The 22546-nt window shown below is 44.5% G+C and overlaps 1 protein-coding gene across 2 annotated transcripts in view; it reads left to right on the plus strand.

Annotated features, from left to right (window-relative positions):
• ssbp4 (single stranded DNA binding protein 4) overlaps nucleotides 1-22546 on the plus strand; it is an 85739-nt gene that overhangs the window by 21747 nt on the left and 41446 nt on the right. For both annotated transcript variants that reach the window (XM_031864378.1, XM_031864380.1), the window contains exon 4: nucleotides 453-537. In XM_031864378.1, coding sequence (XP_031720238.1) covers nucleotides 453-537 — 85 coding nt within the window. The remainder of the gene's footprint in view (nucleotides 1-452; nucleotides 538-22546) is intronic.

Here is a 22546-nt window from a genome sequence, read left to right on the forward strand (position 1 = left end):
GCTCTGCTCTCAACAGACTGTCTTCCAATCTATTTTATTTCTGCAAAGTTCTTGTTTGGCTGCTTATGACAATGTACTATTTAACGTTGCTGTCACATTTGGACTTGTGGTTTAATAAATATAACTAACAAATGATACTGATACCAGTGTGCGGTGAGTCATTTTACCTTCTTGAGCATACAAAAAGGTGCACTTGTGAATGCCGTTTCAGAGATGAATGGCTTGCATTGAAAAATGTGTTTGTATTACTTAATAAAAGGGTATTTATACCTTCATCCTATTCATATTACTTTATTTGTTGTACCTCCATCAGTGCACTTAAACCACTTTCCCTCAGCACACTAACTTGTCTTCATTTAAAACCATCTCCACATCAGTAATACACAAAACAGGAACATACCATGTCTCTGGATCCACAGTGTCTAACTCGCTCTCTCGTCCTGTGTGCACAGTGTATTCTGGGATCTGTACTGCGCTGCCCCGGACCGGAGGGAGACATGTGAACATTCCAGCGAGGCCAAGGCTTTCCATGACTATGTAAGTGAACTTAACCAACCCTCCAGTTGTGTACTAGCATGGGCACAAATGCAGTTTGCACACATTCACCACTTGGACACACATGCTTGTGTGAGCACATGCAAGCACACACACAGGGTGTGCATCAGAGAGATGGGACTATTCTGTCTGTGATAATGCTGCTGGTTCTTGTTTTGACATGTCTGGTCGGCCTGCTGCAGCCTTATGTTTTGCATGGGACAGCCTCTGAGCCAGACGTCTGACGTAGCATGCTTTTAAAAAGGCAACACCTATGAACACCAGTTCTATATTCTATATTCAAAGACTTCCGCCTTTGAATTTTTAAAGTCTAATCGAGAGTCTTCATGCCATTTCTGCCACATTTCACATGATCGAGCTTGGTTAGCTATCTCTTTTTTGCAACCCTGTAGCTCAGCTGCTGGCAGCACTTCCTCAAACGTCGACCCCTGACCCCTCAGGTCTCAGCCAAACTGTCGAGCCTGTAGGTGAAAGGTCACAGCACTGCCTGGCTATTTATTGGTCCACTCAAGGCTTCAGCAAAGGTCACAGCACATAAAGCAGCTGGCTGATCACACAAGCACATTAACACACACACATTCACAAACAATACATATACACGTAGGACACATTTAGAGCTGGACAGGCGACTCTAGTTGTGGCTGTAGGGGGCCGGACGGGCGATGAAAGGTCAGGGTCTGCGGCCCTCTTGACCCTCTCATCTTCTGAAGAGTCGGTGCAGTCGATCAGTAACCTATTGAACACACGCACACACACACAAGCTGGGTGAGAGCGGATCGACTACAATTGAAAGTCTTTGTTGGCCCAGCTCGTATTATAGCAAATGACCGTTTTGATGTGTGATTGTGGCCCTCACAGACTGACTCCCTCTCTGTCAGTTTGGGTTTTAAAATAGATTTCTGTCTTCCTTTTTGGCTTGTCCACACTACATGTTGCCCGAGACGTATTTGAATAAGGATTACACAGGCGTTAGGATGTCGACTGGACAGACGGCTTCACCCACTAGATTATCGTTCCACCTGGGCAGCAGTGAAACCTGAAATGGATTAGAGGCGCTATTCTCACCATTTCAATCAGGCTGTTTCAGCCCACAGCCATTCACACATTCAGTTGAACCCTCTTATGAGGTTTGACAGCAAAAGTGTGAGCACTTGTCAGCTGAACAGATTACATTTGTTGTGCATGTACTACGCATGTGTGTGCGGGGCACGAGTCGATGTGCACGTACTCCCCTCCTGTCTGTGTGCGTGTGTGCATGCGTCGGACCACCATAAGATTAATTACATGGTTAATTAAACCTAGTAGTTAATTAAATCTGACAACTGTGTCTAATTAATCTAAATGCAATATAATTTCCTACACCTTTCTCCAGAGGTAGGCCAGCTGGATACCTGCATATCAGCTCTTTAACGGCTCCGGTTTGACAGGCCTGGTCAATATATGGCTGAAGCTTCAAATTCTGCTGCCGTAAAAAAAAGACACATTTAAAAAAAAAAAAAGTGTTTCACTCTCCGGCTGCGTAAATCAGTCAGGGTCACTGATGCTGCTGTATATTTGACAGAACAAAACAAATACTTAAACTGCTCTGTTGGAAGTGATATATTGTAGTAAATGAGGACGCTATGAGGTCTTGTGAGCTCGTTTTTAACAGACAAACAAACGTTCAAGAAATCAGACAGTGTTGTTCAATCTTTGACCCGGCTCAAGTTCAGGAGGTTGGAGTGTGTGAGCTGTCTGTCTGTCTGTCTGTCTGTCTGAGAGGGCAAATCTGTTGACACTTTAGATAAAAACATGATTCATTAAAGCATTAGTTGTGAGACTTTACCTCCTTAAGATACAGTTATAATATTCTAAAATGTCTTGGATGTCTTGTGCATCTTTTTTTATACACCTTAATCCTGATTCATGTATTTGCTCTCTTTGGGAAACTTAAAATAAAGTGATGCATCTCTAAGCACTGTTTGGCTGCACATCATGAGTTAGTAATGACTGACCCAGGGGGCCACTGCTTTTGAGTGATGCTATTTAATAATAAAGGAATATTGTACTTTTTCCTCCTTTTTGATTGTAAATGCTGGAACATTTTAAGATTCACCCCGAAGTGACAGTCGACCGTTAAGTGTGTGTGCATGCTCAGCGGGTGTAGCAGAGGCTCTGACAACAGTAAAATGCTGTTTGTGTGTGTGAGCAAACATGCTTTTGTGACTGTTACCGAGTGTGAGTGTGTGTGTGTGTGTGTGTGTGTGTGTGTGTGTGAGTGTGAGTGTGTGTGAGTGTGTGTGTCTTTGTGTCTTTGTGTGACAGAGAGAGGAAAAGAGAGTGTCAGGGTCGAAGCGTGTGAATCCCCAGGGTGATGAGGGGTCTGTCTGTCTCTGATTAACTCTGGCTCCTCGGTCCCCATAGACCGACGGCCTGATCAAGTCTCTATCGCGGCCCCTTGCTGATAACGGCTCCCTCATTCCCGCTGGTCCCCCCGGATCACAGAGTGAAAAACAACACGGCTCCCGGGAGTCGCACGCGCTCCTCTATGTGTGTCGTTCTACAGAAAGAGGAATGTGTGCGAGATAAAGCGGGATTGGTTTTGATTTTATTAACGTTTTATTTCTCTTATAATTTATGGCCTCCGCTATGGCGACGCCAGTTTGTTCTCTCAACGTTGCTGTGCTATAAAACTGATATTTAGAAAGGCAGTTTGCTTATTTGTTTCCTGGAGCCAATGTGGTTGCTAGGCAACATTGAGCCCGTTTACAGTGTTGGTTACAGATTTGGTTTTGGCTCCGCTCAGTTTGGCTCCATTTGGCCCGGTTTGAAGGCACCTCTTACTCAGCCCTGTCCTACTGGCCCCCATTGTGAGCGATGATGTAGACTTTGTGGACTCTCCAGTTTGGGAAAGATAATGGTATATAATGTGCTAATCCTCAGGTCTGGAGACTGGTTGACAGCTAATCCAGGGGAATGTGGTGGGATTGGAGCCCTGGCCGCACTCCCAGAACTCTGACTGGCTGGATCGCTGCTTGGCTTCACCCCTGGATGGCGATCCTGCTATCATAGCCACTCGAAACTCGCGCGTAAACACTCACACATGCAGGCACGCTTACGTTCGTATCACATACCCACACTTGCATGCAAAAACCCCCCAAAAAAATACACACACACTCAAAGTAAGCGAGATGATACGGTATCATAAAGAGCTGGAACACTCTTGTACCTCTGTAAAGTAATTTAAGTGGTCTCTCTTGTTGTCCTAATTGTTGGAGTTGTGTTTCTGTCCTTCCTCTTCACGTTGCCGTTTCATCATGTATATTTCTTAAAAGAGATCCGCGCGTCTTACGGTCCTCTTTTCTGCTGGAATTTGGATGTTCCTCAAAAGAGCACTTTGTTGAGGAAACGTGTTTGATTATCAGAACATGGCATGTCTTTAGTAACTCAATATTAATGATTAAAGGACGGGAGCTTTTGTGATGAAGAAAGCATACATATTGACGAGCGACGAGGCACGCTTCTTCACACACACATTCTTGCTCACATTAAAGCAGACAGAAGAATGAGTCTCTGTTTTCTCTTTCGCTGCACACACACACACACACAGACACACACAAACACAAACTCATGCACACACTTGCAATCACAGACAAACAGTCTTTCAGGAGGCGATACACCCGGCCTTGTTGTAGCAGACATTTTGCTTTGCCCCAGCCAGAGCTCGCAACCCAGAACATCTGCGATTCATGCCAATCCGGGTTCACCGCCTGCGGAGTGTCACAGATTTAGTGCCACAAGTGCGTCATTCATGTCGCAGAGCTTCACGGACTCCACTCAGCTCTCCGCTGGTTGACGAGAACTGTCATGACGGTTGGGATAGAAGAGTCAAATAAGGGTATCTGGATATGACACAGGAAAAACTGGAGTAAATACATTTGGTGAATTTGTTCTGAAATGGTTATAAAATTATAATTATTTGGTTGTTTGAGTCAGGCAAAAATGCCAGAAATTCACTGGTTCCAGCTTCCCAAATGAGAGCGCTCACAGTGTGTCTGTTTTATATCTTTGTAAATTGACAAATTCAGTATTTTAGACAAAACTTTGGACAAAGTGAGCTGTCTTAACTGGGGCTGGGCGGTAAATCGATATGATAATTAGTCATCTTTCAATGGAATTATATTGTGATGAAATCGCATCGAGACATCGTGATACAAAATTACGACAGAATTGCAAGCATATGCTAACTTTAATTACTCAGGAAATCTGATCAAACTGAGTTCAATCAAACCGTTGTCTTAATCTGATAACTTGGTTACACTGATTTGTGTATGCATGTAATAATAGTCAAGAGTAGAGCTTGAAATATTTATTCATTTTTTTCTCCATAATTTCACTTGAAAGTGTTCACTTTGCACTCGAGTTCTTAATGAAATTAGAAAATACAAAAAAATAGGCTTTACCATAAGGTTAATTTATATCGACGATATATTTTATATATAACCAGAAAACATTGTATATGGTGATTTATATCGAGATATGAATCGAGCTATACTGGACACATCGCCCTAATCTGAACACGCCATATTGGGCTCTGCCAAAATGTATTGGGTGCGGATATTTGTAGACTAAATGATAACTAAATGAATTTAGGGCCGCAACCAACAGTCATATCCATCATCTACAAATCACTGCCCATCACGATTTCCCAGACACCGAGTGGTGATGACGTCTACAAATGTCTTGTTTTGTCACACCAAAACCCAAAGATATTCAGTTCACCGTCATATAAGACCACAGATGGAGTAAATCTCCACATTTGATATGCTGGCACAAGCTGTTGACTATTTTCTGTTCATCGACCAATTGATGAAACTGCTAATTGTTTCAGCTCTGAATAAATGACTGTAAAGGAAAAACAATGGGAAGAAGTGGAAGCCTTTAATCTGGTCTGTTCCCAGCGTGCAGTGTGCAGACGGAGAGGTAGACGGAGGTTCTCTGTTGGCTGTTGCCTGGGGATTCTTTGAGAGGGTTAAACATTTGTTAGGCTGGACCACAGTAACAGGTGGCACGAGGGGAGGAGCTGCACTCTGTAAACAACCGTTGATGGCCTGGCCTTTGTCTGGAATCTGTGTGTGATTTCGTGTGTGTTCTCCACCTCCACAACTCCCTGTGTTGCCGCACCAGGTGCTCACTCGCCTTACTTTGACGCCACACGTCTGCTGAAGCCCTTCCTTTTCCTTTCATAGCCGTCTTTGTCTCTGTCCTTTTTTTTTCTTTTTCGAAAGACAGAATTTACTCATCCTGCACCGTTTTCCCTGCTTCAATTCCTCTCAGGTCTTTTTCACTACTAACACCCCCCACCACCATCCCTCACCACCCCCCGTCGCTTTCTTTCCTTTCCTCTCTGTTCCATGCTCTCTTTCTGATCCTCCCCCTCTCTCCTTTTGCCTCCCTCCATCACTCCCTCCCTCCCACCTCTCCTCTCGCATCCCTCCCCCTCTCTCAGAGGAGATTGATTGGGTAATCTGGCTAGGTGCCAGCAGTGCCCGCTTTCTTGCTCGGGGGAAGGAGAGAAGCGGGGGCGACGTGACGACATGCAGGAATAATAATAACACCCATAATATAGGCAGAGTAGGTATGGATGGAGGGATGGAGAGAAGGAGGGAGCAGAGGAATGGAGTCAGCGTTGGCACAGCGATGTCTTCTTTTATTCTCCTGGCCATTTTTCCGTTTAAATATAGCCCACACACGAAAGGCATGCCACAACGTTGTGTCTCCATTTCTGTCCGTCTCGATCTGTCTTTCTATCTTTTCTATCTTTTATCCCCCCTTCCTCACCTCCTCCGTTTGCGTCTGTGTCGTCATTTAATATCAAACGGCGCGTGGAGTGCAGGCTGCAGGCAGACGGGCGTTGAGCGCGATGACGCTGTCTTTGTGTGCCGTTGTTTACCGTTGTTGCCGTCTAAATGAAAAAGGCCAGTTGGCTCCTCTGTCTGTGTATACCTTTCCCTATCTGAGGGAAGCAACAAAGCCTGAAAGTGCTGCCCTCAAGCTGTGTGTGTGTTCGGCTGGAGGTCTGGAAGTGACAGAAGCGGAAGATCAAATATTGTTTATGATTCCCTCCCTCACAGGTTCATTCTGGGCAAGCTTAAAATGTGCCGTGGTTTAGCATTTGATCTCGACTCCGCAAGCGTGAGCTCCCGGATCTGTGTTTGACAGAGACGGACATGAAGACAGACAGATGGAGACAACAAATCAGGGACAGAGAGACGAGCGACAGGAGGGAAGAGGAGGACACATGAGGCAGGAGGGAGTTGGAGAAGAAGAAGGGGGGGGGGTGTATGGGCGTGCAGGAAGAAAGAGGTGTCTGAAGACACTGGGGACTCTTTTTGAAGTCTGCCTTTTTCATAGTTTATCTGAGTTGTGGTACTAGCTATGCCGTGCATATTGCTAGCCAGAGCAGCGTAAATGCCATGAATCTGCCCGAGCAAAGTTATTGCAGAAGCCAAAACCCTGCAGCGTTTACTTTCCCTCCTTGCATGCAGATTTCCAACCCAGTCCCATTTAATTTCCCTAACCCAGTTACCCATGAATGCCCTCTTAGTTGCAACATCATCATCCATAAAATTTAAACGCATGCTTTAAATGAATACTACATTCTGTGAAATAGTATAAACTCCTCAGGGCATTTGTTTATCTCTCCCAGAGAAACTAGTAGGTGAATGCTGCCAATTCTTTTTCACTTTAGTAATTTCCAGGAAATAGATTATGGTTCAATAATTTAAAAAAACAACATTCATCACTTGTTTGCCTCGACTGTAACCAGTTTACTGTGGAGAATTGAAGTGAGCAATGTGTAAGGGGGTTGGAAGTTCAAGGGCGACCTTCCATGCCAGAGGTGTTTCTGGCTGCGGCATCTTGTCTGTGCTGTTTTCTCCTGGCTGTGCTCAGACATTTACATACAAATTCTCTCTCTCTCTCTCCTCTCTCCTCTCTCCTCTCTTTCTTCTCTCTCTCTCTCTCTCTCTCTTTCTTCTCTCTCTCTCTCTCCAGCTTTGAAGTTCACTGACACCGGTGACTCCCAAACCACATCCACTTACAGTATCCATTGTGTAAAGAGACCCTGTCTTGGACAAAATGGCATAAATTACTGCAATTACAATGCTTCCGCTATGTTTTGCTTCTGCATGTGTTGGCAACTTGCTGACTTTGTGTTTTTATAACTTTGTGTCCTAACTCCGCGGGGATAGAGCAGACCAACCGGGTATAGCGTTCCAACAATGTAAGGTAACTTTTGTGAGCATTCTGACTGTTTGACTAGCTGCGTAGCTCCCTGTTCTCTCTTTCCAGAGCAAAGCTCGGAGCAGCACTCCATTACTGCCATTCCCCATTAGGTCTAAAACACCGACGATGGTTACGAAGATTGTCAGGCGGGTCCCAGGGAGCGAAAGGGATCTTTAAACATACACTCCTGTTGGTTAACTTGGGGAGTTGTGAAGCCATTTCCTTCTTTAACGGCCCAGTCCTTAAATTAAATCAGCTCACACTGGAGCTGCCGTGGTGAACATAATATGAGACAAGTTTGATTTTTTTAAATCGAGCTTGATTGCTTGCCGTTGTACAGGTCCAGGAGCGCGCGTTAACTGACCGCCAAGGAATTTAGTGTTTGGCAAATTGTGCAAGTGGAGGAAATAAAGAACTGGGACGTTCTGTGAAAGTGTCTGAGGACGTATTTAAGGCTGCGAGATTATGGATTAAACAGGAGTCACGACGTTTGAGATCAAGATTTTCACTCACAAGAGAAAAAAAACTCTGTACACGTTTGCAATGCTTTTTATATATGTATATATATATTATATATATATATGACATATTATATATGGCATATGTGTGCTTAGCAATCCACACATATGAGATATAACCTCAGACGTATTAAACACGATTAAACACACTTGATAAAATACGATGAACACATGAACACAAGATGGAAAATAAAACCCACTGAATAATAATAATGAAAATCATAATATTAAAATCATATATGTGCCGCAAAGGAAAATATCTTAATATTAAGTGGTCGTACTCAATTTTTGTACCTCAAAAAAATCGATCCACTGATTTACAGACGTCTCTTTCCCAGTGTCTATGGTAAACATTTATTTTTTGGCCCCCTGGCATCACGTGACGGAAACCGAAAGATGTAATTCCACGGTTTGGCTTCAAAGCCCGGCGCTCTTCGTGGGGGCTTGACACAGCCTCTAGAGCAGCCTGTTGCCTAAGAGGCCTTTATTGGTTGCAGGACAGTCGGGTAACGATGTTCAGAGACGCTTCAGTGAGAAAATCAACCTGAATGTGTAAAAGTGAGGGGGACATGTGGTGCAGCAGGGCGGTTTGTACTGGAGTCTTTGTAGATTGGTCGAGCTTCCTCTCTCACCACCTTCCTCACTCTGTGGTGAAACTTCCAGTGGTTGTTTCAATTTGAGGTGTTGCCTTGTGCTGCTGCCGCCGCCACCACAAAACACTGATTGTGTAGTTGGTGCTGTTGACTGTTGTGGTCAACCAAAAATGACCGCACGACACTTTGTTTAATTACGCTTGATGACTTGTTTCTCAGTGAGCAAACATTCATGGCATGAGGTTGCAGCTTTTACTCCCCCTCTCGCCCGTCTGCCTGATTGTTCTACCTGTTGCATGCTTGTGTTTACATGTTACAGTACTTTGACACATCAGAACTTAAAATGCAAATGCAGGGGATTTAAATTACTAAAATGCTAAACGTTTTCGTCTTCGTCCCTCCAGTCAGGGCTGCTTCTCTGCTGGACACTTGAGTTTGAGTTTCATCCTTTTAAACATTATAACAATCACGTCTTTGTCCACTCTCACAATCCCTCTCCTCCACACACACACACACACACACACACACACACACACTCATGCACACACTTTGTACTGCCCTTTCTCCTTTGCCTCTGCCTGTCTTTGTGGCAGTGGGCAGACTTGTAGCTGGCAAACGTCGCAGCCTGGCACAGCGTGTCCCTGGCACAGTGTGTGTGAGTGTGTGTGTGTGTGTCTGTGTTTGCGTGTTTCTGCTGTCTGCTGCTCAGCTCTGCCAGTCTAACCGGTCTCAAGTACCAGCTGGGCACCCAAACTCCCAACCAAAATAAACTGGCTGCTCTATCAATGAGCCCATGGGTTACAGCGCGTGTGCAGAAGTGTGTGTGTGCGTGTGTGTGTGTGTGGTGGTGATCGGACACCCTGCTTATTAAGTCTCATTGAACCGAGTGGTGAAACAAACACAGTCCTTCCTCAGATGAATGCCTGAGATGCTCGCCAGTCTCAACTTTGAGGCCCTCCCTGCTAGGATTAAAGACTAAAACAATTACAAAGCCTTATTTGCAATTCAAATTCACCTAAATGCAGACTTAATCCCCATTTTTTTTTTTCTCCAAAGGCAGCAATAACTGAGAAGCGGAATGAATGTGTGAGTTCAAGCCACTGTCGAGGTTTTACAATTGCTAAAATAACACTTATAAGGTATGGGGGGGGGGGGGGGGGGTAATGAATGTGCTTTGCGCTGGTCGAGTTATATTTGGAGAACAGTTTGTTTCTCTTAAAAGCCTGTCTTTGTAATGACGGGAGAAATGCACAGAATCAGCAGGGGAGTCGCCGAGTTTCTCACTGCTTGCAGAGAGTCGCACTGCTCACAAATATTTGCATTTTGCTTTCTTTGCACGCGTGTGTGGGTTTTTACATATGCACACGCGGTGTGCGTTAAGGTGTGCAAGTGTCCTGATGGCGGGGGCCACAGTGAGCTCGCTTTACTGCTGCCCAGGGTATATTTACAGACAGTGACTTTAATGCAGTGTAATGATTATTTTTATTCCAGGTACTTGGGCAGCCCGTTCACTCTGAGTGGAATGACTCCCCATTGGCCCACTGATTACCTCTGTGGCTGCTGCCACACCTGGATCCTTCAGCTCCCCTCTCCCTCCGCCGTCGCACCCTCAGAACCTTCCCCACTTTTATTGCTACACCGTCGTCTGTTCGTCCCTCTCTCAGTGCACCTTTAACCGTCGTGATTTTCTTTGGTCTCTTTCTCTGCTACAACGCTTTGATCACATCCGCATCTCCGCCTTCCCTCAATCGTTGCACCTCGACTCTCTAACTCAGCACCTTTGTGGCTCCTCTTTCGCTCCTTAACACTGCAGAGGTGTGTGTAGATGCTGGCCGGTATACTTCTGTGTCAGAAAACCAAAATGCACATGAAATACAAACGGACTAAGAATAATTCAAATGAGCTGTTCTATGTTTCAGGCTTAATAACTTGTGTTCCTCCTTTCACCTTTGCTCCCTCTATATCTGTCCATCATCTGGCTTTTGTCTTCTTGGTTAAAACAGAAGACCTGTTATTGGATCTTGAAGGGAAGATAAACTGCCCACGTTGACGTCATTGCTTTCTTTCCCTCCTCGTCTGAATGTTTGAAGTCAAAATCGTGTTTGTTTTCTAATCTTCCAAGCGAGTATCTTCCTCTCCTGCTTTCCATTTTACAGAATCCTTCTCAAGGCCCTCACCCTGAGCCTGCTAGTACGCCACCGTTCTCCACCTCGTTTCCTTGGTTCCACCTTCACACTTTCAATTGTTGCTCGATTTGAGTTTGTACTCACTGCATTGAGTACAAGTTGAAAGTTGCATTTTTAGATTTAATTAAGACGAGGGCGTGTGATGAGATCTGTCATTTATTGCAGTAACCTTGTGACAACCAATCATTTGGAATGAGTAATGAGATACTACTCTTGGAATTCTAAAGGAGCTTCAGTTACATTGAAGGGATAGTTTGGGTGTTTTTAAGTGGGGGTTTTATGAGTCACTTATCCATAGTCAGTGTATTATCTACTGTAGATGATGGTGGTCACGCCCCGGTTCAGTTTGAAGAAACAAACAAGTACATTTATGGGAGAAAAGCAATTCACCTGTAATTTGACTTAGCAGAACACCGGGGTTGCTGCTCTACCGCTGCCTCGATCAGTTTGTTTGCTTGTGACATTGTTAAATCCGAACTAACCAAAGTCACACGATAACCAAACTAACCAATCAAGGCAGATGTAGACCAGTAACTATACTGTTTTCTGGAAGGTAAAATTACTGTTGTCTTCAATAGAGTACTGTGGCTGTGAGAGCGTAGATGACGTAGACTATATAGGTCTCAAGGCCCCCTTCTACAGCAGTACATTTTTCAAACTGGGAGGCGTGCCGACCGTCATGTCCTTCAGGTGATATACTGACTCTGGATAAGTACCTCATTCAATCCGAACTAAACATCCAAACTATCATTTGTACAGGAAGTTTATCGTTAAAACTGACTTTTGGAAAGAAAAAGTTTCACTGTGAATATTTTGCCTCTCCATACTCGTGCTTCTACTTGGAGTTAATCTTTTGCACAGAAAAGATTTAATAAATATATATATATATATATATAAGTGTTTATGTATTAGTGTGTGTGCTTAGGCGTGTGTGACTGATGTTTTCCTCCTGAGTGAGCTATTAGCCGGCCTTAAGGTCAGCGTGCTGTCAAAGGCTGACCCTGCTGCCGTTAGGGGTTAATTCTTCTGAGAAGGCCAGAAAATTCAAAAATCCACATCACGTACTTACTAACAACTGCAACGTGTGAACTTCTAACCTGCTGTCTGCATGTAAGACAGATCAGATCAGTTATTTATATCTCTCGTGATTAAGTTCAGCGGATAAATAGGGCGGCACATCTGTTTCGTTATTGACTGAATGTTTAGGCTTGTTTAAGTTTTGGTGTGTGTTCATGTTTCCATCCATAGAAAAAAAGAAAATCCAACGACCAACAGTTACACCGTGTGTGTGTACGCAACATGCTCACACACTGTACATGTGTTATTCCTCTTACGTGTCCCGCCTGCGCCGTCTGATCTGTTTTTATCACATCACATCTTTCCTGTAAAAAGTGACATTTGGAATAGAGAGATCCACTGCACTGCACTGCACTCTGAAAAGGTCAGCTTTCACTGAAGGAGTGCGCGCAAACCAGCCGACGCTCAGCGAGTGTGAGAGAGACCAGATAGTGGTTTCCTCTGAACAGTCAGAGCAGCTCAGTTTTTGGTCGGACGGACTGTAGATTCCTGCTTTGTGTCGACTTGAGTTTCTTGCTCTGTGCGAGGAAAGCCATGCTGTTCTGAACTGAGCTGCTCTCTTCTGTGCTGAACTGTTCTGCTGGATGCTGTAATCTCTTCAGTGCATGGCCAGATTACTGTCTGCTCCATATTGTCTGGTGGCGGGCTGCAGGATGGAGGGATGGCAGAAGGAGGGGAGAGAGAGAGAGAGAGAGAGGGAGGGATGGAGGAGGCTCTGCTCTGATCTGCTGCTACATAAGGAAGATTACCTTTTTATTAATGTATCCATCTGGACGTTTGCTATATTTGGTTGTTTGTCCGGTCTATTTGTTTGTGTTTAAGGACATACTGTATAAACCTTATGGGATTTCAATCTAGATAAATCAAGGCTGAGATTAATAGACATATGTATCAACCAAATGACTAGATTGCTACATAACGCAATTATGATTTGATTGTATTCAAATATGTGAAGAATTCCCTTTGTGACTAATAGCATAAATTCACTGTGCTATTTACCCCTGAAAATGTTACTTTTTAATAGAATGACTTTTAGTGAAGAAAAATGAAGGAATGTGAGTATTCAATAACCCACCCATCCACACACACACACACACACACACACACACACACACACACACACACACATACACCAACAGCACCACTACCCCCACCCTTCCACGCGTCTTCCTCTCCATCTCTTTCTGTCTCCTGTGCAGAAATGATTTCCATTCCTGCTGAATTAATGAGGTTCTGCTGAACTGAGAAAAGGCAAGGGGAGTGTGTGTACACACAAACACACACACACACACATTCTCAAAGGCACACATCTACTATGGCCATATTTAAGTCTGTCTTCACACTCACACATGCACACAGTGATTCACTGAAGCGTGGCCACTTCTTTGCTGTTTCAAAGCACAAACAGTATATTGTTTTAAAGTAAATTTGAGGAAATGTAGACGGAAATAGAGTTGGCCAACGATCACAAATGAAGCCGAATCTGAGGCCCAACAACAATTTACATGCAACTGGTATATTTTTAAGTGCAAACACACGTCAACGTAACATATTTACACTAGTCTGTGTAATAGAACATGTGTCAGTTTCATCGTAAATGTATTAATAGAGATAGTCCGGTTAGTTGTAGTGTCACCGCCAACGTGGTGCGAGCGTATCAGCCAGGTCGCTCATGCTAATGACCCGTGGTCGAGCTTGGCTTGTGATTGGCTCGGGCGGGTGTGTAGGCGGGACTTTGGTTCCACGGCTCCAGCCCCCCGATTACTACTGAATATGGCTCTTAGGAATGTCAAAATCTCAAGATGTCAGTTTCCGTATCCGGGATTTTTTGGCTTCACTTTCGTACATTGGGAAGAAGAGTAGACGCGTCGTCCATCTACAGTCTATAATCGGACCCCATAGCCGGTCCCAGTCACCATGGAAACACACTACTCTGAGTATTTATTTACACACACACACACACACACACACACACACAAATGTCAGTGCAAGTTTCCCCCTGTCACTCCACATCAGTCTCTGTCTATGCTTGGACTAAACTCAATCTTAAGAAGAATCAGACTCTACTTTGCTCCTGAGGCTCATTTTCGTTATCTAATGATCGCAACACTCAGGTGATCAGCCAATCGGAAGCAGAGCTCTTTCCCCAACCAAAGGCCCGACGTGCTGACGGGTGGCCCAAGTCTGGTCCAAACAGTGGAAACACGCACGAAAAAGAGTGTCAAAAGGATGTAATTGCGGTGCAAGCGGCTGTTGTGGTGTGCCAGCTTGTGTGCCACTTGAAAAGCTCCATCAAGGATCGGCTGAACAAAGAGACGCAGAAGTACCGACCGACAAAAGTACCGGCTGATTCTGCTGATGTTCTTCCTTGTCGAGCTGTTTTTTCATTTCTTTTTTTTTTCAAAAAGCTCGACTAATGTGTGGAGTTGTCAGGTGTGCAGGCTTCACGGGGAGTGTGGGAAGCACAGACGCAGAGGCACACAGACGGACCACATCTGGCCACATGTGAAGCTTTGAAACAAGTGAGCGCGTCTTCAGATAACACTGACTGTATCCAAACTGAGCTTTCTTTCTATCTTTCCGGCTTCGTTCTTTTTTTCAGTCTTTCTTGCTTGCTTTCTTGATTAAATGCATGTGATCATGCACATTCAGCCGCGCGCACGAAAAATGCAACCTCTCTCCTTCTCCCCGCTCTCTCTGCTGTCTCAGTGTTTTTCTTTCCCCATTTATCATCACTGAAGCAAAGGAACCGATTCCAATTTCATGTGTTTTCATTCCACTCCTCTATTTGCTTATTTCTTCATCCCCCTGTCTCTATTTTGATCTCAGGCAACCAGTCAGCAGTCAATAATCTGTTAAATAGCATTGATCGCCACCATTTAGTTTCCTGGCCAGCTACTTAGGTTGTAAAGCTGATCAATGGCTTTGAATGGGAACCACCTAGATAGCGGATTGACTGCTGGGACACGCACTGCAATCATATCATTTGTTTTCATTTGCTGTTCAATTATTTGTTGTAATGGCTGCTGTCAACCCCCCCCCCCCCCCCATGCTGGCCCACAATGCCACACAAAGCCCTAAAAACTGTAGAGTGCACACTGTGCCGACCCGCCCCCCACCCCTTGATTCAGCCCCCCCCCCCCCCCCTCCTGCTCTCTGCCTCTCTCATACTGCTGTCTAACAGCAGAGGAAAGACGTTATATAGTAAACAGCATGAGAGGAGCAGTATCACATGTCGAAATTAGTATAGGAATGAGTTCCTGTGTGTGTGTGGGGGGGGGGGGGTGCACTTTTGAGTGTGTGTGATTTGTGAGTGTATGCAGATGGTGCTCATGCCTGGATGTGTGGATGAAGTCTGACCCAGACTGGACTTCCTCTGCACAAGAGCCCCTTCCTGAAGTCATCAATCACTTCTTGTGGGACACGGGCACGGCTGCGTGTGTCCACGTGTGTTTTTTTTAGTTTTGAGCTTTGAGTTTCAAGTAAGATTGTAACATCTCTTAAATGTCCTGATTGAGAAGACTTATTTGCTGAAGAAATATGGGAATGTATCAGTGTTTATTTTAAATATTAAGAACACGTGAAAAAATTATTAAACTACACTGATTTTGAAAATACAGTTTGTTGGTCGTACACTATGTATTTTTACCATTTGGTGCCTTCTGTTATCATTTTGAAGGACTACGGTGCATAATCAGTATGACATTTGCATATTCCCCAAATCTTTCTCTTCGCTTTCTGTCACCAGAAACATTTTCTGAGCTGTGACGGTGCAAAAAGACCACAGTAAACTGCAATGGTCAGCATCCTGTTGCAGCAGAGACAAATAACGTTTGGATGCATGTCGAGAAATCTGGCTGAAAATGATCCATGTCTGTTTTGGGGTAAAACTAACACTGGAGAATTGACAAAGAATGGATTAAAGCCACTGATGCTGACCATGAATTGCGCTTCACTTCCGTTATCTGCCCCGTCTCAAGGTCCGATTCTCAAAAGATATTGCTCTAATGATATCACAGCGCAAACACCCCCATAACGTTTTTGCAGCTGAGAGCAATCATATGCAAAGAAAAAAGGGCAAATTGCAATTATCTATGTGGTATTATCTAAGTATAAATGTTGCTTTTGAGCCAAGATCACAGTAGGCAGAATAATGGCAGAGATTTCAGACTTCAGAGATCCAGGCACTGAGCAACGAGGTGCAGAGGCATTCCTCAAAACTTCAGGCAAGGAATTTAACCTTGAGTGAGAGAAACCGTGGTCGGGATTTACTGTCGGTGAATGCACTTCAGTTACAACCATCTCTCTGAAGACACTCATAATTTCAGTGTAACTTCGTGTGGCTATTAGCGGGGATGTTTGTGAATTGGACTGTTTTTGCAATGAGGCTCATTTGTATAGAAAGATGCCAATTCTACACCAAATGTATGCATATTACCGCATTTAAATACATGCAAACAGCAGGTCTGTTCTATTAAGAACAGGAGCACTGAGACGCTATTTACTTGGCAGCGCAGTTAGTTAGTTACTAACTGTTGCAGGTTTAGAGACCGCAAGAGCTGCGCAGGCCTTTCCACAATTGGCCTCTCATTACTTTTGACCATATTATCAATGACTGAAACAATAAGTTGTTTGAATGACCCTCCCATTAGTGAAATAATAGTTGCAGCATTAGTTTCTTCTACTCATTCTCTTGATCAGGCCTCTTTTCAACATTAAAGATTCTCCCCCTGCAGATTTATGTCTATCGGTCATTATATTGCTGGCAGGACCTGGTCAGTCTTTTGTACTTTTTGGCTCATCTGGCACCAACTTTACTCTTTTCTACTGTAACTCCTTCTTTAAATCTCTCCGACTCTTTTCTTCTTCTCCTTCTACCTCCCCTGGTTTTATTGGAGAAGGAGTGTCCCCCTCCCCCTGCTTGTTTGAAGTGGCCTGCTCATATATCACAGCCTTTCCTCGCAGGATATCCTCCCTCTTCCTGCCTCTCTTTCTGCCTCATTCCCTCCCTCTCTCTTACCCCCCCCCCCTTTCTGTCAGCTAGGGGAGGTGGAGGAGGGGAATACCTGTTAACTCTATTTCTTTTCCACAATTTAACACTCTTCCCATATACCCAGCGGACATGCTCCCACACACACGGATGATAATGTTGGATGTCTGCACAGAAGAGCTCAGCTTCACATGAGTTCAATTGCCAAAATACCTTGCAAATGTACTTGTCACATGTGTCCTAAAGGGCCTGCAACTAAAGGATTTCCCCCCAATGAATGATTGATTTTCTTTATTTGGTTATGATTCCTGGATTAGATTAGTTGTGATTTGTTCTCATACTTTTGACTTGGTTCCTACATTCAGACTGAAGCCTGAACTTGATGTGGAATTTTGCATCTATACATAACTAAAGATGAGTGTGTGTGATGCCTTGAGATTCAGTGCATTTACATGCAGTTTGACTGTAACCGGAGGGTGGCTCTGATTATTGAAACTGTCATGTACACAAATTGACTTGTTTATCTTATTTGCGTTATGGTGGTCATGATTGCAGTATAACTTGATTTACAGGGCTGAGATGCTCATCAGTGTTTCAAATTACGCGTGGCATGTGTACAGCTTCGTCTGCTTTCTCTTGTGGCTTCGATTCTGCACACACACACACACACACACACACACCAGCGACAGTGATTTGGGTTTTATGTGAATTAACATTTCAAATAATAGGATTTTCATGATGCTGCACCATAAATGCAATGGTTCAAAAAACCGATAGAGTCCCTCAACACTTTGGTGCAGACACTAACTTGACTATCAAACAGGGGAAGTTGGGTCACCGGAGATCTTCTGGATATAAAAAGTATCTATCAATTGTTCAAATGCCTTACGCAACTGATGTTTACGTTTACCAGACACGCCATCTCTTGTGGTCACTCAAATCATGACTGTTACCTCTTAAGGTGGAAGTAGACATAGAACCACAAACCCACAGAAGTAGGAGGTCAGTTGTTGGGGACACAAAAAAAAAAAAAAAACATTGAGATACGCTAACATCTGGCTTTTGTCTTTAGTGAGAAAGGTTACAATCGGCTTTCATTCTGGGGACAAATGACTCAGTCACTGGTATTTATCGGCTTCGGCTTCCGATGACGTGAATATATAAAAAATTAAATTAAATCAGATTTGGGCAATTATGAGAATGTATTAACGTACAACACATACAATTAATATGCTGTCCTCAAAGCCACCAAACTCCAGTCAGACAACAGTCATTTGACCCCACAGATCATCGTAACACCCTTCATTCAAATTCAACAGAAACAAGAGCCAGATATTTCCCTCCGGAGTAGGTGGAGACCAAAAACAGAGCAAAAAATGTGTGAATACTGCACTTATGTTCATCCGGAAACACAACTTCAGATGAATGATAATGTTGCTCTGTGTCTGCTGGATGTGTAAATCAGCAACTGTTTGCTAACAGTAGGTGATGATGTTGTGTTCTTAACGTTTTTTCTGACCAAAGTAATCTGTTATTCCAGATTTATTTTGGTATTGACATGTACAGCCAGCACATGGCGACACTAGCGCGGCATCAAAGATCAAACTAGTTGTAAAGAATTGTATTTGCAATAATGTTTTCATCATATTTATGCATGAATGAGCCAATGCTAGCACAGATCCTGCATGCTCGCTTTAGGAGTCATAAATACAATCCACAAGTCGCAACAACACTGCGCATTCAGTCACTCATGTCGCCCTTTATCGTTTGGGAGGGGGAGCAACAATTCCAGGTCGGACCGAGATGCCGGGAAAGATTCGGTACTGATCGGCCATGAGGGGGGCTGTCCTTTCCTACAAATGTCATACAAAACTAATTTCATCATTACATGAATATGAGGGCGTACTTCAACATTAGTCCTGTTGGGTTCATTTTATTTGCCACAGAAGCTCTACCACCAGGATTACCCCACTGTCCTTCATCGCTCCCTCTCGTAGCACAGTTTATTTGACTCTTATTCGTCCTTAATATCTTTCCTTTATGAGATTCATTATTCACTTCCTCCTTTAATTCAGCCCTGTACTGCCTCTCCCTCTCTCTGCCTTTCTCTCTTTCTCCGGCTTTCTCTCCTTTTTTGTACTCCTTCTTTTTCTCTCAATGCCCTTGTTGTCATTTAGCTACTTCCCCCAGCTCTGCCCTCCCCCTCCACCCTCCTCTCTCTCTGTCTCTCTTCCTTTTCATATCTTACATTTTCTCTCTCAATCTCTCCATCCTTCTGCCCTTTGGCTCCTCCACCCACCTCTCTTCTCTTCCTCGCCATCCCTCTCTCCATCCCTCTCTCCATCCCTCTCTCTCTTCGGCTGAGGACAAGGAGGTGAAAGCCAAGCGGATTACAGTGGCAGTTTAATCTGGCTGACCCACCAAGGGATTGCTCTCTACTTTGCTGTGAGGCTGCAGGGTTGGAGGGCAGCGGGACTGGATGGATGGGTGGGTGGGTGCTGTGAGGGGAGGGCGAGCAGGGGAGAGGAAAGGGAAGGAGACCAGGTTGTAGGGGGGTTGCTGTATAGGGAGCAGAAAAGGAGGGTGAGAGAAGGCGAGGAGGAGGGAGAAGGAGGAGGATGGGAGCGGTTGCATTTTGAGAATTTTTCCTGTTTGTCTCGGGCTGAGCAGGCTCTCCAGGACTGTTTGTACGCACATACACAGGAACATGTGTGTGTGTGTGTGTGTGTGTGGGTGTGTGGGTGTGTGGGTGTGTGGGTGTGTGGGTGGGTGGGTGTGACCGTGTGGTGCCAGAGGTGGGGGAAGGGCTCTGGTTGTTATTAAGAGATGGAATATTAATGCTACTTTGCCTCTAATTTCTTTCCATCTGTCATCAAGTTGTCCTCTGTGTGTGTGTGTGTGTGTGTGTGTGTGTGTGTGTGTGTGCCTGTCTTAGTCTATGAATAGATACTATTCTGATATTAACAGACAATTAGTCTGTTCTGTGTTTCAAAGACAAAATACAAAAAACGTCCTTGGTTTGATTTTCCTTTTTTCTTTATTCTCAAAACATCAAAATCTCATTTTACTCCGTCTTGTCAAAGTCATTCAAACTCACGCGGCTTTCATCCACAGTTAACGCCCAGACTGAGGCCTCGCCAAATGTATCAGTTCACCGAGCACCTCACAGGATTTCTCTTTGTCGGCTGCAGGTCATTTGTGTTTTTATTACTATTTTTAATCTCTTGAAATGTGAACATGAAGAGCGAGGATAATGTGGCGATTAACAGTAGGGGTGCACACAAGGGCTTTGGTTTGGTTTCAGTCAACTTAAAAACTAAAAATATGTCAATGCCGTTTACTGTGTTTATATATTTACGTAGTTATAGTGTAGTGATTTGGTATGTCGGGCTTTCCAAATTAATGGTACTCGGGTAGAAGAAACAGAAACATAAATGATAGCATTCCTTAAAACACATAGTTTTCAATAGAGCCTTAGATTTGATTATTGGTCAATAAGAGTAAGCTTTACTATTAATGTATGTATAGATTAAATGGTTCTATTTGTTTGTTTTCACGGAAAAATGTTCAGTTGGGTTTTCCAGCTCGGAGTCGTGTCTGCAGTTCACCTTTCAAGCTGCAGGTGCAACCTCCACCGATCAAAGGCTACAGGGCAGCAGCCTGAGAGTTCAAATTCGGGGCAAATAAAGTACGCAAATCACTAGCTGCTGTCCATGAAGCTTAATTAGTTTGAGCGTATGGTAATAATGATTAAAGGTGACTAAGATGAGCATATCAACATTTTCATCAGCTCATCTCAATTGTGACTGCTGTAAGAAGATATTGTTGAGAGATGTTTTAGTGAGTGAACCGAACTTAAACTATGAAAAAGGGGGGGGGGGGAGGCAAAACAGGACTTTAAAAACGTGTTATACAAATACATATGCTCTTGAATCCCACCTGTTTCAAACATTCGACTCGGTCCTGTGTACAAACCTGTTCAAATACAAAATTAAGCCCTTTTACTATTCGTTTCATCGTTTCATTGTTGCTGTTGAGGCTTCGAGGCTTTTCCCTCATATAGGCTCTTTACTCCAATGAAAGCTAATTCGGTTTCATTGACAGAGGAAAATGTGATCTTCCAGTCAAGAGTTTCGTCCTTGAGCAGACAGGGAGTGAACACAGTTCAGACATTCGTTGCTTTAACCTGTGCATCAAGTGGCAGCAGGGTAGAAACGTCCACCTAAAAAAGGAAGTTGGCTGCCAGCCTTGAGCTTGAACAGCGAAGTCGACGATGTTGTGCTGTTTTAATGTCCTGAATGCCTTGTTGTACAGTGCTGAATGCAGCGCGGGGGTCTGAGGCAGGCTGTGTCTGCGGCTCTGTTTGCCTCATATCAGCCTTCCTTTCATCAGTCCGACCCCCGCTGTGCCGCTTCGAAGGAGGGGTCCAGTCGGCGAGTCGGATTAGCTTCCAACTGGTGCTTGCCCAGATCCCAACTCTGAAGGGGGGCTTAACCAACCTCGCCTCAGAAAAGACGAGAGGAAGGAACAGGAGGGAGGGAGGAGAGGAAAAGAGCTCCTGAGGGGTTGACGCTCCTCTTCAGTTGTTTACCTTGCAATTAACGCGCTGGATTGTCCTGTGAAAAGGAAGGAGAAGTCAAGTGTGTAGACTATAGAGCAATAGGCCACCACTGATACGGATGCAGGAGCTGACGGGGTTCATTATACAGTAGGGAGGACCCGAGGTGCAGCTCGACACCTGCTCTACTGGAATATTTCTGTTTCCACGCGCACACACTGTACAGCATTAAAATGTATAAAGGCAAACCCCCATACTGCGAGTGTCGTGGTCGGGGCACAGACGATGGCATCGACCAATCAGCAACAGATGCCCCCTGGAGATAAATTATCTGGACTGGAGTGAGTGTGTGTGTGTGTGTGTGTTGTGGCACAGTGGTTAACACATGCCCGCCCCCTCCCTCTCCGAGCCACTGTCATCGTCGCGCCACCCTGCAACATGGCTGCCTGGGGACCTTATTTTAGGCCACACCAGGTGCAAGTGTTTTGGGTGGGTTACATGATCTTGGATGAATGTGTGTGTGTGTGTGTGTACTGTGTGTGTGTGTGTGTGTGGAGGTATATAAAGAGCTGTGATTGTGTGCTGGGTCAGGCCCGTGTGTGACTGCGTGCTGGAGTCCAGGAAAGGTCAGAAATTGGGTGGAGGTGCCAGGAATAGGGGTGTGAGATGCCTGGGTGTCTACAAGGCCATGTGAGGCACAAACACACACAAACACACACGTGCATGCAAGGCCTTCAAAGCTGAAGACACAGCAGAACAAAAGCTGGTCAAAGTGGGGCAGTTTTTCTTTCCCTCCCTCCTCC

This window comes from Anarrhichthys ocellatus, unplaced genomic scaffold (genome assembly GCF_004355925.1).
Source record: "Anarrhichthys ocellatus isolate YVR2014 unplaced genomic scaffold, GSC_Weel_1.0 scaffold30, whole genome shotgun sequence".
In the NCBI taxonomy this organism is placed as follows: domain Eukaryota; kingdom Metazoa; phylum Chordata; class Actinopteri; order Perciformes; family Anarhichadidae; genus Anarrhichthys; species Anarrhichthys ocellatus.